Genomic DNA, 15,893 nt, shown 5'->3' with positions numbered 1-15,893 from the left:
CATGACCCCTCCGCAGCCCAGGTCGGCTCACCCGGGTCACACCCTTTCCTCTGAGCATGCTCGGAGTACTAACGCCCACGGGCCATGCCCACAGCGCGCGTTAGAGCCAATCTGCAGCCGGCGTGGGGCTGATTGGCGTTCAGCGGCAGAGACCGCGGATCCTGATTGGGCAGGCCTGCTGTTGTGGACGGGCCTACAAGGACGGAGTCCGGAAGTGCAGTCGCGCTGCTCGGGCCTGGGCTGGGGTCGCAGGGGTCGCCGGGGCGGCGAGGCCGGCATGGCGGCGCTGCGGAGGCACGGTAGGCGGGGATCAGGGGTCTGTGGGGACCGGGAGCTTTGGGGGACGGAGACTCTAGGCCCTCGGGACTGTGGGGACCCGGGACTGTGAGGACTGTGGGAACCTGGGGCTGTGGGGACGGAGGCTGTGAGGACGGGGACTGTGAGGACCCGGGGCCGCGAGGACGGGGATTTTGAGGACCCAGGGCTGTGAGGACGGCGACTGTGAGGACCCGGGGCCGCGAGGACGGGGATTGTGAGGACCCGGGGCCGCGAGGATGGGGATTTTGAGGACCCGGGGCTGTGAGGACGGCGACTGTGAGGACCCGGGGCTGCGAGGACGGGGACTGTGAGGACCCGGGGCCGCGAGGACGGGGACTGTGAGGACCTGGGGCTGCGAGGAAGGGGGCTGTGAGGACCCGGGATTGTAAGGGGCTCCTCCCAAAGCCCAGATTCTGACTCTCAAACCATTTACTTGCAGGGATTCTGAGTTTCTGGGCACGTAACTAGTGTTATTAAGCTATGGTAGTATTTTTAGCCAACACCAAAGGCAGGATGGATACATTTAATTGGTTAACCTGGCACATGCCTTAGAATGAATGTCAGAGATACAGGGAACTCCAGACACCTCATGGAAAGCCCAGCAAACTTCTCATTACCCTATAATCATTAATATTAAAATGAAAAAAGGGAAGATTCTATTTTTCCCAGTTTTATTCAGATATGATTGATATATAGCACTGTGTGGGTTTAAGGTGTGTATACAGCGCAGTGACTTGATGGGCTATGTACTGCAAAACCACCAGCCAATAAGTTAACATCCATCACCTCATATAGTTACACAATTTCTTTTCCTTGTGATGAGAACTTTTAGGACCTACCGTCTCTCTCAGCAACTTTGAAATTCTCCATACAGCAGTGTTAACTATAGTGACCACGCTGTACAACTACATCCCAAGACTTACTTATCTTATAACTGGAAGTCTGTACCTTTTGACCATCTTTACCCATTTCTCCCATCCCCCAATCACCTCTGGCAACCATCAGTCTGTTCTCTGTATCTGTGAGCTCCTTTTTTCGATTGTTTTTTTTTTAGATTCCACAAATAAGTGAGATCTTACCGTATTTGTCTTTCTTTGACTTATTTCACTTAGCATAAAGCCCTCAAGATCATCCATGTTATTGGAAATGAAAACATTTCCTTCTTTTTGGCTGAGTAGTATTCGCATGTGCTTTATTCATCCATCCATCAGTGGACACTTGGGTTGTTTCCTTGTCTTGGCTGTTGTGAATAATGCTGCAGTGAACATTGGGGTGCATGTATCTTTTTGAGTTAGTGTTTTTCTTCTCTTTTGATAAATACTCAGAAGTGGAATTGCTGGATTGTACGGTAGTTCTATTTTTAATTTTTTGAGGAAACTTCATACTGTTTTCCATAGTGGCTGCACCAATTTACATCCCACCAACAGTGCATAAGAGTTCCCTTTTCTCTGGGCTTCCCTGGTGGCGCAGTGGTTGAGAGTCCGCCTGCCGATGCAGGGGACACGGGTTCGTGCCCCGGTCCGGGAAGATCCCACATGCCGTGGAGCGGCTGGGCCCGTGAGCCATGGCCGCTGAGCCTGCGCGTCCGGAGCCTGTGCTCCGCAGCGGGAGAGACCACAGCAGTGAGAGGCCCGCGTACTGCAAAAAAAAAAAAAGAGTTCCCTTTTCTCCATATCCTCACCAGCACTTGCTATTTCTTGTCTTTTTGATGATGGCCATTCTGACAGGTGTGAGGTGATGTCTCACTGTGTTTTGATTTGCGATTCCCTGATGGTTAGTGATCTTGAGCGTCTTTTTGTATAGCTGTTGGCCACCTGTATGTCTTCTTTGGACAGACGTCTGCTCAGCTCCTCTGCCCATGTTTTATTCAGATTGTTTGGGGTTTTGGCTGTTGAATTGTATGGGTTCTTGCTGTATTTCAGGTGTCAGCCCCTTACCAGATATACAGTGTACAAATATTCCTTCCCCTTCAGTAGGTTGCCTTTTCATTTTGTTGACAGTTTCATTTGCTTTGTAGAAGCTTTTTAGTTTCTTTTGTTTGTTTTTGCTGTTGTCTTTGCTTTTGGTGTCAAATCCAAAAAAATCATTGCTGAGACCCATGTTGTCAAGGAGCTTTTCCCCTGTTTTCTTCTAGGAGTTTTATGGTTTTGAAGGTTTTAGATATGTTTCTCTTTTTATTTGGATTAGTTCGGGCCATGGTTATTTTTTTCCTCCTCTGTGTTTAAAACAGATGGTTGTGTTTTTGCCCTTTGAAAGGAAAAGCCCAGTGGTAACTCTGGTTAATAAGCATTTGCTTAAAATAGGAAGAAGAAATGAATTTCTCAGTAAGGCAGAATACAGAGAAGAGTAAATAGTGTTCCCAGTCTGTGGCTTCCTTTGTAGAAAAACACTTTGCCCGGCTTCCCCCGTTGCTCTGAGCCCCAGGCGTTAGGACTCACCTGGTCAGCCTTAAAGAACAGATCATCTCATAGTGACAAAATTCCTCAACAGTCAGATGTTAGCTCCAAAGCGGGCATTACAGTATTTTGATGGGTTCCCAAGCTACTTTTTATAACCCCCACCAGCGGTGGAGCCAGCAGGCTCTGCAGACTAACTGTGAGGTTCGCAGGGGTAGCCCTGACCGTGGCCTTCATGGGCCCCTGTGGCTGGTTGACCCCCTGCACCCTGACTGGGCCTCCTCTCCTGCCTGGGGCTCTGCCCTCATTCGCCAGCACCTGCTCTCCAGCCTTCCGGTAGTGCGGCCTGGCCAAGCCTGGCGGCAGCGCCCTACCCCCAACCCTCAGCTCGCTGCACCCAGAGGACTCGACTTTTCACCATCCATCCTCAAACAGGCCTCCTTCCTGTTGGGTCTCTGACAAAGTTACCGAGTAAAGTTGGGCTGTTGCAGAACATCGTGGTGAAAGGCTGGATTAGTAAGTCTTGAAAGCGTCCAAGCAGCCATTGTAAGTGAGAAACGCAATATCCATTCTCCGCATCTTCTTAACTAGGTCGCAGGAGCAGTCGTGCTGGGGTAAGAAACACTGAGGACCACTCGGTGGGGTTTTAGCCGGAAAAGCTTCTAAGCGCTTGTACCGGGTTGCGGTGTGAACCAGGGCCGCCTCTTGTCTTCCTGGTCTGCGGGGCTCGTGACGTGGACCCGATGCAGGCCGAGTGACGGTGGAGCAGATGCGACGGTGGAGCAGATGCCCCGCTGGCCGCGCTCGGGGCGCCGTGGGCCGGGGCGGCGGAGGCGGCTGCAGGGCTGCAGCGTATCTGGGCTTCAGAGGAAGAGGCCCGGCAGGGGGGGGACTGTGGGGCTGCTAAGCCCAGAGCTCTCCAGCCCGGGGTGCCTTGGGGGCCAGGGTGAGGGCAGCTGGGCGAAGTGCTTCTCTTCTCGGGAGCCCTACCGCGTGCCTTGGAAGAAAGCCCCTCAGCTGGAGCTCAGGGTGAGAAAGCATGAGTCCGGTGGGCTGGCGTGCTGCCTGGGGGGTGGTTCTGAGGCTTCCCTACAGGTCGGCGTCTGCTGGGTGATGGGACCTCCTATGCAGTTTGTGGCAAAGCTTCTCGGGATGAAAGGAGGCTGTTGCCTTTGCAGCCAGGCTGCTGGAGGGAGAAGTAAATCTTTACTGTTCTCCCCTTGATGCCGGGGAAGCCTGTGGCCTGTACTGGAGGCCGTCCCTTGGGCATCCTTTGGGAGCTTCTGGGTTAACAGGCAGCGGTGGGTCCTGCACAGAGTGTGGTGGGGAGAGCGGGTGAGCGTCCAGCACAGGGTTACGGGTGAAGCCCGGTGGGGACTGTGGAATCAGGAGGGATCTCGGGACAGCCCGGCGGGGCGCTGCGGAGAGGGAGCTGCACTGAGGTTCTCTGGCCTGCTCACTGGAGGCTGACTGCTGAGGGGTGTCCTCAGTCCAGCGCCCCCCCACCTCCCAACAGGCACGTCGCCCCTTTTCAGAAAGTCCGCTGGCTCTGCTTCTGTCCGTTGCAGCTTCTCCGCTTGGAGCATGTGGAGCCTTGTCCCCTGATGCACAGACCCCAGCGGAGCCTGGGGCGCTCGCCCTTCCGGACCCGCTCCACGCTGGCCGTGGACTCTCAGATGGGCGAACGTGAGGGCCATCCAGGGCCGGGGTCCGGGCTAGGAGGAGGACACTGCTGTCATCCCCTCCCTGCTACTCGCGTGTGTCTGTGTGTAGCTGTATGTGTGTGTCTGCGTGTATGTGCATGTGTGTGTCTGTCTGCATGTATGTTCACGTGTGTGTGTGTGTCTCCCCCACTGCACCCTCAGACTTACACTGCCCGCAGCTTCCTTTGGAGTCTCAGACCCATGGGTACTGGCTGGGGTCCGTCTCAGTTGGGAAGACGCCGCTTTCCTTTGTGTTGAGCCATGTGCCTCGGGCGCCCCAGCAGGTGGACGAGCAGTTGCTCACTGACCTGCAGGAAGAGCCCAACTCTCTTTATCCACAAAAGTGTCACTTCGGTGTTTTCTTCTGTGTTCAGTGTGATGCGGCAGATCCCTTCTCTTCTGGATTAAGAGCCCTTTTTCCTTTCAGCGATCTTCCAGGACTGAACGTGCGTGCCACAGGGCCTGGAGAGGGTTAACGCAGAGATGGGCCGGGGCCGGAGCGGGGGTGGACACGGTGCGGGGACGAACTCCGAGCTGGAGGGGAGGGGCCCAGGCCACGGCATGGGAAGTGGGGAATAACTCAGGGACCAGGGAGGGGGCTCAGCCAGGCGGGGACATGCCCTGCAGGGTCCCGTACCTTGGATGTGACTGGGGACCGGGGCTCAGCTACCTCCTGACCACCGCTAGTGGTGAGCCTCACACTGCCCTGGGACGCGGGTGGGGTCACTGTCATCTCTGGGGAGTGCAGAAAGCCTCAGCCTGTGGCCAGCAGCAGGACAAGTTGGGCTTCGGCACACCAGCTTCAGGTCTGGTTCCTCTGTCACCATCCCCTGTGTGTGACGAGCCCCACGGAGGCGGTGCCACCCGGGGCAGAGCCAGCGAGGTTGGACTAGCGCCCTCCCCGCCGGTCAGTGCCCGTGGCCAGGCACTGAATCTGTCCAGGAGGCCAGCGGCCGAAGGGAGGATGGAAGACGTGAGGGTCGAGGCTAGGTGGGGGCCGTTGGGGCGGGGGAGGCGGGAGGTGTGCTGGGAGCAGCGGTAGGTCTCTCTCCCGGGCTTGACAGGTGTCACGCGGGCGTGTGTGCAGGTTGCGGCGCACCGGTGAAGGCGCTCCCTGGCACCCTTGGGCCTCGTCTGTAAGGTGGGGGCTGTTCTGTGTCCTTTCACGAGCTGGTCAGTCAGGAGCGGCCGCCGGAGGAGGCTCAGGACAGGCCCAGGAAGGATGGTTTGTTGGGCTCTCGGGTCCTAGAGGCAGGGCCACGCCGGGCACGTGGGGGGATGGCCAGGGGGTCAGGGGGCGGAGGACAGGACGGAGGGAAGACTGAGGCCACGACCTTTACTGGGGTTTCCAGAGGAAAGGCAGGCGGGGCGGAGGGAACACGTACGATTGGCTGCTTTTAGTGATTTTGCCGGGCTTTGGGTGACAGGGCTGCCCCGAGCCGCCAGGCACCCGGCCCGGGTGTTTCGGGCAGAGGAGGGTCACCTCCCCGGGGGCGGGGCAGGCGGAGGAGGCCGGGCCTGGCCGGGCTGTCGGCATAGGTCACAGGCGGGCTCCTGGCTGGGCCCTTGGCTGGTGGGGGGTTGTCTCTGCCCAGCCAGGCGGGACTTAAGATGTCAGAGCATCACAGTAGACAGAAAATTTAAAATGTATGACTACTCGGTGAACAGCAGAGTCATAAGGATTAACGCGGGTCACGTTCGTGAGGCGTGAGGCCCAAGGCCCACGTGAGCAGCCTGCCATCACTGTCACCCTGGGTGTGGGACGTGGAAGCGGCCGAGGGGGACCTTGTCGGGAAGACAGGGTGCACGACCCAGCGGCTGGAGAGACGACAGCGCCCGGACAAGGCTTCAGGACTGTGGGAGCAGGACGGTTCCTCAAGCAGAGGGTGCCAGGCGCAGTGGGGGCACGATGGGGAGCCAGGGATTCTCCCTGCTCGGCTGGGGCGGCAGAAGCCAGTGGGAGGATGGGCACTTCCTCCCCAACATCCTCACCCAGAGAACAGGTGACCCGGCTATGGTCAGGCAAGCCTTGTGCCCTTTGGGTTGAATTCCAGATCTGTCTGCTGAAAAAGCCAATGTCGATTAAACTGGAAAAAAAATAAAAGTATTGGAGTAAAAGTAATAGGTTATCCTCTGTCTCCCCATCGTAATGAGGCAGCTTTCCGAGTTGCCTTTGAATGTCCCCTCAGCCCGCCCCGCCGGGTCTGTTGCATCTCGTCTTGGTGAGAAAACAAGACAGGCTGGGAGCTAGCTGTGTCTGCTCTCCCTGCATCTCCTGGGTTAGGACGCAGTCACCAAGCCCAACAAAAATGATCACAGCCTTATGTGCACTTAACATGTTTCTGAATAGCTGATGGCATAGTAATTGCTGCTTAAAAAACTGCGAGGAAAAATTTTGGACAAAGTTTAGAATTTTTTTTTTTAAGTGTTAAAGTTTTGGGAGAAAATGAAAGTTTAGTGGATATCTACCTCTTAAATGGGGAGATCACGTCAGACTGGTCATGGCATAGGATTCCAATTGTGTCCCATTTGAGTACTATTTCTGGTCTTATTTTGAGAACTATCTTCCTTTTAATTAATATTTCAGAAAGCTTGCCAACTGTTGCTTAAATCTTAGCTAATTGTTTTTCCATTTATAATTCTGTGATGAAAGTCATTAACAAACTATCATTCATTGAATTTGCATACTATATTGAGCGTCTCTTTCTTGTGAACTGATGCAGTGCTATTATCAATTTATTCCTTTATTCATCAGCATCCATTAAATACCTTCTCTCATTATAGGGATAAAATGGGAAAAAAAACCGTATTGAATATTGTGGGAGAAAAAGCTATGGAGAGGTTGGCAGATAAACATAGTCTTTACTGAAAAGAGAAAATTTAAAATGCTGTATCAGATTCCAAGAAATACCCTAAGAAAATTTAAAGTGTCTCTTAAGCTCTACAGATATCAGGTGGAAAAGGGAATCAGCTGAGTCAGTGTTTACTGAGGTTGGGGAACTTCTTCCTTTTCTTTATGATTTGTCAGTGTGTGTTTGTTTTGCAACATTTTCTCTACTATGCCAGCCTAAGGTCGGGAGGCTGTCATCAAACAGGGAAAAGGGCCACAGGGAAAGTTTCAATGAATTTCCATTTCTGATCTTATTTTCAGTAGCAGTTTTTCATTTATATATGATTTCAAAAAGCCTGCCAACTCTGGTTTCAAATTCTAGATAATCACTCTAAAAACGTACATCATAAAACCATTTGTTCTGATGTTTTTCTCTCATAATGAAATATCTCGAAGTCACTTTTTAGAAGTTATTTGTTAATATTTATGGTATCTTTTTTTATTTTTGTGTAATTCCTATAAGCATGTGGCCCCATCAGTTTTACTGTTTCCCATTAACATCCACCCCTGGAAATATAGTTTTTTAGCTAATTTTATTCCTCATGGCCCCAGATTAGCTCCACGTGTTTTTTTGTCCTCTGAGAGTTATGCTTTTCTGAGAGACAGTGGTTCATAGGGATGATTTGGCTAGAGAATTACAAATGACTCAATATCATTTCTCATCTCATCCATTACCAGAAAGATCTACAGTATATATTTAGTAAAAATAAATGTATAGTTTTACACCAATGGTAAATAAAGTATATTGTGTACATAGATGTTGAGGGAAATGTGTATCACTTTACCATCAAAGTGAACTTTTTTAAGGAAAAGAAAAATATTTCTGACATTAATGGGGTGACTTAGTGGTCTCAAAGATCAGAGGTGGGCTTCGCTGGTGGCGCAGTGGTTGGGGGTCCGCCTGCCGATGCGGGGGACACAGGTTCGAGCCCCGGTCCGGGAAGGTCCCATGTGCCGCGGAGTGGCTGGGCCCGTGAGCCATGGCCACTGAGCCTGCGCGTCTGGAGCCTGTGCTCCGCAACGGGAGAGGCCACAACAGTGAGGGGCCCGCGTACCACAAAAAAAAAAAAACATCAGAGGTGCTTTTTTTTCTATCACATAGTTTTCATTTTCCTTTGCTTTTTTCAGAATGGAATATTATGGAAGAAAAAGTTCCTATTTCTGTTTCTTTTTTTTTTTTTTTTTTCATGAGAACCTTTTCTAATAGAAAGTACATGCACCCAGTTTCCCCTGATGAGGAAGCTTTCCCAGCTGGGAGGTGTGCCGGGAGCACTGTCTGACTCGGGCAGGAGCCTGTTAGGCATTCTGCCCTAAGACCACAGCGAAGGAGACCTAATTCCTTGAAATGCTGCCATTAACACCTCTGTTAAAAATGGAGCAAACCCCTTCCTTTTTTATACGCAACTGTTAGATTTTAAAACACGTGATTGTGTGGAAGAACAGTTCAGAATTGAATAGTTTACCACCAGCAGTCAAACTATCTATTTCCTTTTGAGTTCTTCCCAGGTGTCTACTTTCCAAAGAACACTTTACTGAAATTTTATTATTTGGCTTGTGTCTTTAACCTGAAATAGCAAGTTTAGACGGCAGTCCTCTCTGAAAATTATATCAAAATGACTTAATTCCCCTGTGACACAGAGACTTGATCTCTCTGTTTGGTATTTCGTCGCATTAATTTCAGACAGGATGTTTTTCTCCACAGTGACCTTTTTCTGTGTCTCTCATGTCCCAGCTCCAGTCGCCCGTCCCGTGGTGATTGTACTTGTCTCCTGCAGGCATCAATGTCCATTCCCCTGCTTTTTTATGTTCCGCTGATTGCTTTTTGACAGACAGCAGAGTTTCAAGTTACAACCTGCTCTTGCTGGGAGAGGGGGACGGCACAGGCAGGAGGCCAGCGGTTCACTGAGCTCCTGTGGTGACACAGAGCTGCCTTCCTGGACCCAAGCACCTTGCTCTTTTTTGTTTGTTTTTGAGCACAGTGGAAATTAAGCAAAAAAGAGACTTTTAATCTCTAAATTGATTTTTAGGACTATGTTTGCAGTAGGAACAAGGGCGCGCGCACACACACACATACGGAGGCACAAGGCGCCTTTCAACAAACCAAAGCTGACAGATGCTTTTTAAAAATGATGTTTTACTGTGTTCCTACCCTGAAAAAAATAACCTTTCATTTATGTTCTGCTTTTAACGTGAATCCCTAAGTAGGTTTGGCCAGTTAGAATCAAGTCCCTATTTGTAGGAAACCGGGAGGCAGTTCATGGGGTACCCAGCTCCTTCATAGCCCTGGAGGCTCAGAGAACTGAGAGTCCAGTGGCTACACATTTCTTTTGGTCTAAAACAGCTGGTAATTTGTATTTAAGTAAACTACGAGCTCCGTTTGTGATAGGAGCCCCATGTGACTGCACAGGAGCGGGTCCATCATCCCTTTGAAAAGCAGAGGCACTGATCACTGGGGCTGGTGGGGGTCTGGGCAGGCAGGTCCACGCTGACAGCTTGTTTGCTTCAGAGGATGATGTTCAGACGTTCAGTGGTCTTACTCCCTGCGTTGTCTCAAATGCTGGGATAAAGTGAAATTCACCAAGGAACCCTCCAGCAGTATTGGTTGGTAGAAAGTATTGTTTTCATTCTGTTTGTTACACATTGCTCTTTTAAAGCTGATTTTGAAAAATTAAAATCACATTATTTTTAAAAAGACTATGCTTTAACTTGTGGCAACTGAAAGTATTAGACATGTATATTTATCAGCAAAATTATTTTAATCTGAGGTACCTGGATATTTGGAATCCGTTAAGACTTACTAGTTAAACTTCTCATTGAAGACACATCTCCCGCTTTTGCTGTTGGGATGCCCATCCTGACAGCTCTTTGAGATCATCTGTTCTTGTGCCTGTTGACAAGACACTTGATAATTATCTCACGGATCATGGATAATAGGATGTAAAACCTGCATCTCCTCTCAGAGCAGTTTTGTTCCTGTGATAACGTTTATTACAAGTCGTAGGGGTGGGATTGATGGAGCACATGTGCTGCCGGGGGTGGGAGCCTGCAGAGACTCCTGGAGAAGGTGTGTTTTTGCTTGTGAGGTTTTTAACACACATGAGTGTGAGATGGAAATCATGCTGCCTCTTGGGTTTACGAGATGCTTACACCCATTTAGCTTAGGAGGATAAAAGTTCTCCTCTTTGTTTTAGTTTTTGAACTACTATGCTCAATTTTAAATTTAAAACTTAGGAAAATCGTCTTTCCCATTTGATGAAGTGTGAACTGTGCAGGCCCTCTGGCCTTTATGAATTAGCACATCTGAATCCGTGTACTGTTCTGCCCACGGTCACCCTCCAAATATTAATCTTGGGATTTAAGCGTAGAGTATGACACTTTTATATTTAAGTTGTACTTTAGGAACATTTGTTTTGAATTTTGAGTGCACAGCCTATGTTCCCTCGATCGTAGATGGTGCGTGCTGTGCGTGCTGAGCCCCCGCCCCGTGGTGCAGCCGCGAGCCCTCAGAAGCACATGGACATGTGGTGCGTCCTCCTTCCCCGTGGGCACGTCCGGTGCTCATGGGGCTGGTTCCCGCTCTGCTTCTCTGATGTGGGCCCCTGTGTCTGCAGTGGCCAAGACGGTCCTCCCTCGAGCAGCCGTGGTTGTTCAGCCAAGGACGGATGTGACTGGATTTGTGTTCAGAACGGGGACGCACCCTCCTCCTGGACACAGGCTCCTTGGAGACATGCCGACCCCAGGGCGCAGGCAGAGGGAGAGCAGATGAGCCTGGAGCAGCTCCTGGTGCCGGCAAGTAGCCACATGCTCTCAGAAGGCGGGGGGGCATCAGGCGGGCAGCGCAGGGGCTGGCGGGCCGACAGTGCCCCAGGCCAGGCCATGGGCGCAGGGCGAGTGGGGAAAAACAGTTCAGTTTTGCTTTGTTGAAATACCGGGCGCTGCGGGCCATTGGGTGGGCTTGCCTGCTGTTGGCAGTGGGGTCTGGATCTCAGGCGAGCTGGAGGACGTTTCAGCTTTCGTCCCGGCCTGAGACGGGAGTGGGAAGGGAGAGAGGCCGGGAGTGAGGAAGTGAGAGCCCCGTCGTCCACTCCTGTGTCGTCTCTGTAGCACACCTGTGTTGTCAGTCTTGCAGCCTCGCCCACAGAGGTGTTTCTGCCCATTTTACAGAGGGAAACAGTGAGACTCAGAAAGACCTAGGAGTGGCAGAACTGTGGCTTAACCCAGTTGAACCCAACTCCTGGAGGGATCCCTGTTGGGTATTGTGGGAGAGGGGAGGAGCTCTGCGTGGGGAGACCTGCAGGTTCGCCCTGTGCTCTGAGCCTCCTGCTGACCGAGAACCTCCTCTCCTCTCAGAGTCACGAAACTTTGCTCCCTGGTAACGAGGTTGAGGAGGCAAGTATTGAGCCCTTGAGTCTTGTGCTAGATTTAGTTTTTAAAATGTCAGTGGGGACACTACAGGGCCTGGCAGCCCTGAGCAGGGTCCCATAGTCAGGAGACATGGAGGGGGGCCCTGTCCCTGGCAGGACTGCCTCTGGTGGGGCGTTGGCTGGGATGATGTTTGAACCCCAGCGATTGCCACCCTTCCCTATCGGGGAGGCCCAGAGCCCGAAGCAAGACCTGGCCAGGCCCCGTGGGGCGGGCGGCGGGGGAGCCTGGGTGGCAGATGAGGCCGCCCTTGGACCACAGCCCTCAGACCCAGGCCCCTTATAAGGAGCTCTCAGCTTCCAGAGCCAGGTGTGAGGCAAGCTTGTCGCCCCCAGACCCCACCCAAGTTGGCTTCTGGCCCCCGGGACCTCAGCACTGGAGCGCTCAGCCTGGGATTGTCTGAGTCTTGTCCTGAATCTTGTCCCTGAGGAAGGACCACGTGTCCTAAACCTCCCAACAGGCTGAGGCCCCTGCAGCGGTCGTGCGGGGACACCGCAAAGCCAGCGAGTGGAGAGCCAAAGGACCTCGAGAGCCGGAGGCTTTGCAGACACGCCGCCAGGTAGCTAGCGCCTTGGTGAAAACCCCTATTAATTAGGCTGTAAATACAATTTACGTACGCAGTCCGGTGAATTCAGTGAAAGCGCCACGGGCTTCTGTTCTTTTCCTTGCCCTGCACACCACCAATGTCTCAGCTCAGGATCCACGGCAGAAAGCCTAGGCGGTGAGTTCCTGGCCAGCCTGCCGTGTGCCGCGCCCTTGCCGCCTGTAGTCAGGGCACCTGTTCAAGCAAAATGATGAGGTGCCCAATCCGCTTCAGTGTTCCCTGGAGAGGGGGCCTTCTGGGGGCCTGGCTTGCACTGGTTTCTCCCCGGGATCGCTGTGTTTTTATGTCGGGTTCTTCGGGCTGTGTGGCTGCTCAGCTGTGGTGCAGGCACTGCTTGGTGATGACCTGTGTCGGGTTTTCCTGTAGTGTTGTTTTGTGTTCAGATACACACGTGTGTGCAGAAGCTTCGGCTCAGAGATGACCTCAGCTGGACGCCCATGTCAGCTGCCGCCAGCCCAGGCGAGTCTCAGGCCCCGAGCTTCCCCGAGTTTGTTTTAGAGCAGGTGCCCAGTTAGGATTTTACCTTAATATTTGTTCTAGTTCATAAAAATGCTGACTTGTTGATAGTTTGTAGGTAAAGTTTATTTTATCTGCCTTTGGTTTCCCCTGGAAATTGCCACCCAATCTTCTGGAATAGAGTGTTTTCCCCTCTGCCATTTAAGGAAATGCACAGGACAGTTCAATTTCTAACGGAAACTTGGAACCTACCCTCTGGACGTGTCTTTGAGCGCCGGTCTAACGGAACAGCCTGTCTCCCCGTGACGCACGCACTGCCCGGGGCTGTCTGCAGAGGCCTTGGGAATATTCTGAGCTGGGCCCTGCGCTGTTCAACCAGGCAGAGGTGGGGGTTGGAGTCCAGCATTTCCGGGACCCGAGACCGTAAATGAGGGCATCGTCGCCAGAGGCAGTTTCTTCCATCCAGGGCCTCCTGGCCAAGCGGGCAGCCAGCCATCAGGCCACCGGGCCAGCGGGCGGGTGGCATCAGGACCCCGTGCTCCTCCCAGGCGCCCGGCCAAGCACTGCCTGGGCTTGAATAGTTTTCTGAGAAGGCCTTTCGTGTTTTTAGACCCAAGTTGTGTTTTTTCCAACTAGTACCGGTCGGAGGGGGTTATTGCTGCTGCGAGGGCTGTCTGAGCACATGATGAAATGAGGAGTGGTCTGCGTCTTTAGGGTTGTGCCTCCCACGTGGGGACAGGACCCTGCCCTCTGTGACCCACAAGCCACTCGGTGGCCCCTTCAGACTTCCCCTCTCACGTCACCGCGTCCTCAGTGGCCCAAACATACATCCTCCACCTCATCATCTGAAGAACTCAAACCCTTCTCCAGGGTCCCAATTTCTGCCCCACGGTGCTTGGTTACTCCAGAGCAGCTCTCTCTCTCTTTGCTGGTTTGTTTCTGAATTTAATGAGGTTAAAACAGGTTCATTGGGTGAACCTTTTCCCCTCACCTTTTCTAGGATGCTGTTTTGAGATTGTACCTGTTGTTCACACTTAAATCAGGACAGAAATATTTATTCATTGTGGCAGCTCTTCCCCTCCAGTTAGATCAGAATGTAAACTAAAATAAACCAAATGAAGACTCTGCACACCCTTGTGAGAACCTAGCCGGCTGTGCTGGTCCCCGGCGGGTGCCCTGGAGGGAGGAGCCGGGGCTGCCTGGGGCCTGCCCAGCGTATCTGCTGTGAACTGACGTGGACCCAGCCTGTCAGGGGCTGCGCTGGGGCCCAGGACCTCAAACCCTGATTCTCAAAACACCTCGCAGTCTGTGCTTTATACATACATTCAACCAGAGACAAGGTGAGGGAAGAACAGAACTGTGAGCCCAAGTGCGGCCCCCAGGTGTGAGCACAGGTGTGAGCGGCTCCTACCTGTGCCCACACCTGTGGGGGCATCCAGTGCTGGGGGGCAGCATCCTTTCAGGGGACAGTGATGAGGGGTCCCCTGATGGGGACGGTGCTGGGGGTCTTCTGAGGGGGACGGTACTGGAGGATCTTGGGGGGACAACCCCAGTGGTGTCCTATAGGGGGCAGTCCTGAGGTAGTGATGTTGTGATATGTCTTCGTTTTCTATAAAATCCATTTGCAATTTAAATAAAACTGCCGTCAGTAATTCTTTTCCTTTCTTTTGCAAATTGATGCCTCTGTAGTGTTTGTTGGAAAAGTGCTGAAGAAACTGTATCCTGAGGTTCCACGTGGCCAAGAGAAGAGGGCCCCAGTGAGTCCAGCCTGCAGAAACCCACCTGAGAAAGTGGCTCCTGAGAGAGTGAAGGGCGGGGGCATCCCCCCCATGACAGGTGAGGGCGGGTCCCTGGACATTCCCCAGGAAGCACGTGCCTGGCCTCAGGCCACTGGGGTGTCACCTCAGGGGACGGGCAGGTGTCGTTCTGCTCACGCTCTGGGAGGACAGTTACTTCACTTGGGGAGGGAAGAAGCCAGCATCGGTGCCCCCAGCTGGGGACGAGGTCAAGTTCGCCATTGGTGTTGAGTTCATCTACATGCTGTTCCCGGTCGCAGAGACTGGACCCTGCTGCCTGGTCTCTCATCTGCCCTGTCACCCTGCCCCAGTCCCTGGCCACCCAGGACGCGGTCCTGACGTCTCTCCTGTTTTAGTCTCCTGTCCATTGCTCTTCACAGATGTCTGTCCAAGATCCTCACACAGTGAGGTGGTCGGCCGTGGAGGCTCCTCTCACTCTGGTTCCCCATCAATGCAGTGGTGTTGCCCGGCGAGGGGCCACTAAGTGGGACACACGGAAAGAGGCCAGGCGAGGTGGGGGCAGCCCTGGCTGCAGCCCCTAGTGCCCAGGTGGACGTGAGAGGGCAGAGTTCCCAGCACCCTTTCTCAGGTCAGTTCTGTTTCTCTTTGGCAGTGGCCCCTCACGGGCCTCTGTCCTAGAGTGATTCTGTTCCTGAGCGCTGGTCTCTCCTGCTGGCCTGGCCCGGTAACCTTATGTCCACAAATCCTGGCCCTCCCTGGACCAGATCTCAGTGGCAGGCCCGACAAGCCCAGGGCATGCCTGCTGCCCACAGGCTGGATCTCCAGAAATAATCGTGCCACGCCTGTTTCACCCATGAGATGGCCAATGCCTGCAGGCGAGGGGAAAGCGTTCCCCCCCAGAATGGGGGGCTGCACAAGCTTGTCCTTCAGGATGAACCTGGGGCTGCCGAGTTCCCTTTCTGTGTCCTCATGTGCCTTGGTGTGGTTGGGATGCTCTGACCCCCGTGTAGCATCCCCCCAGGACCACCACTCTCTGGCGCACCTGCTGCTGTTCTGACAGAGAGCCTGCCAGGTGTAGGATGGACTCCCACCCCTGGAGTCACACTAAGGAATAGTGGCTACTATTTAATGCTGTTTTACCTTTCAAAGACCATACTGTCGTGGGCTGAATTGTATCCTCCGTATTCATACGCTGAAGCCCTGACCTCAAGATGTTGACTGTGTTTGGAGACGGGGCCTTTAAAGAGGTGATTAAGTGAAACGAGGCCATTAGGGTGGGTCCTAGTCCAATGTGACTGGTGAGATCAGGAAGAGATCAGGACCCGGACACGCACAGCAGGATGACTG

The 15,893-nt window shown here is 52.9% G+C and overlaps 1 protein-coding gene across 3 annotated transcripts in view; it reads left to right on the top strand.

Annotated features, from left to right (window-relative positions):
* The first annotated feature begins 212 nt into the window (after positions 1–212).
* The window catches only part of ERICH1 (glutamate rich 1), a 53,336-nt gene continuing 37,655 nt past the window's right edge, over positions 213–15,893 (top strand). For all 3 annotated transcript variants that reach the window (XM_079909014.1, XM_079909015.1, XM_079909013.1), the window contains exons 1-2: positions 213–299; positions 14,479–14,625. In XM_079909014.1, the coding sequence (XP_079765140.1) occupies positions 278–299; positions 14,479–14,625 (169 nt within the window). In that variant the 5' untranslated portion in view covers positions 213–277. The remainder of the gene's footprint in view (positions 300–14,478; positions 14,626–15,893) is intronic.

The sequence above is a fragment of the Stenella coeruleoalba genome (genome assembly GCF_951394435.1).
Source record: "Stenella coeruleoalba genome assembly, chromosome: 21".
Lineage (NCBI taxonomy): Eukaryota > Metazoa > Chordata > Mammalia > Artiodactyla > Delphinidae > Stenella > Stenella coeruleoalba.
Note: the sequence above shows the minus strand (reverse complement) of the source record. Positions and strands in the feature narration are given on the sequence as shown.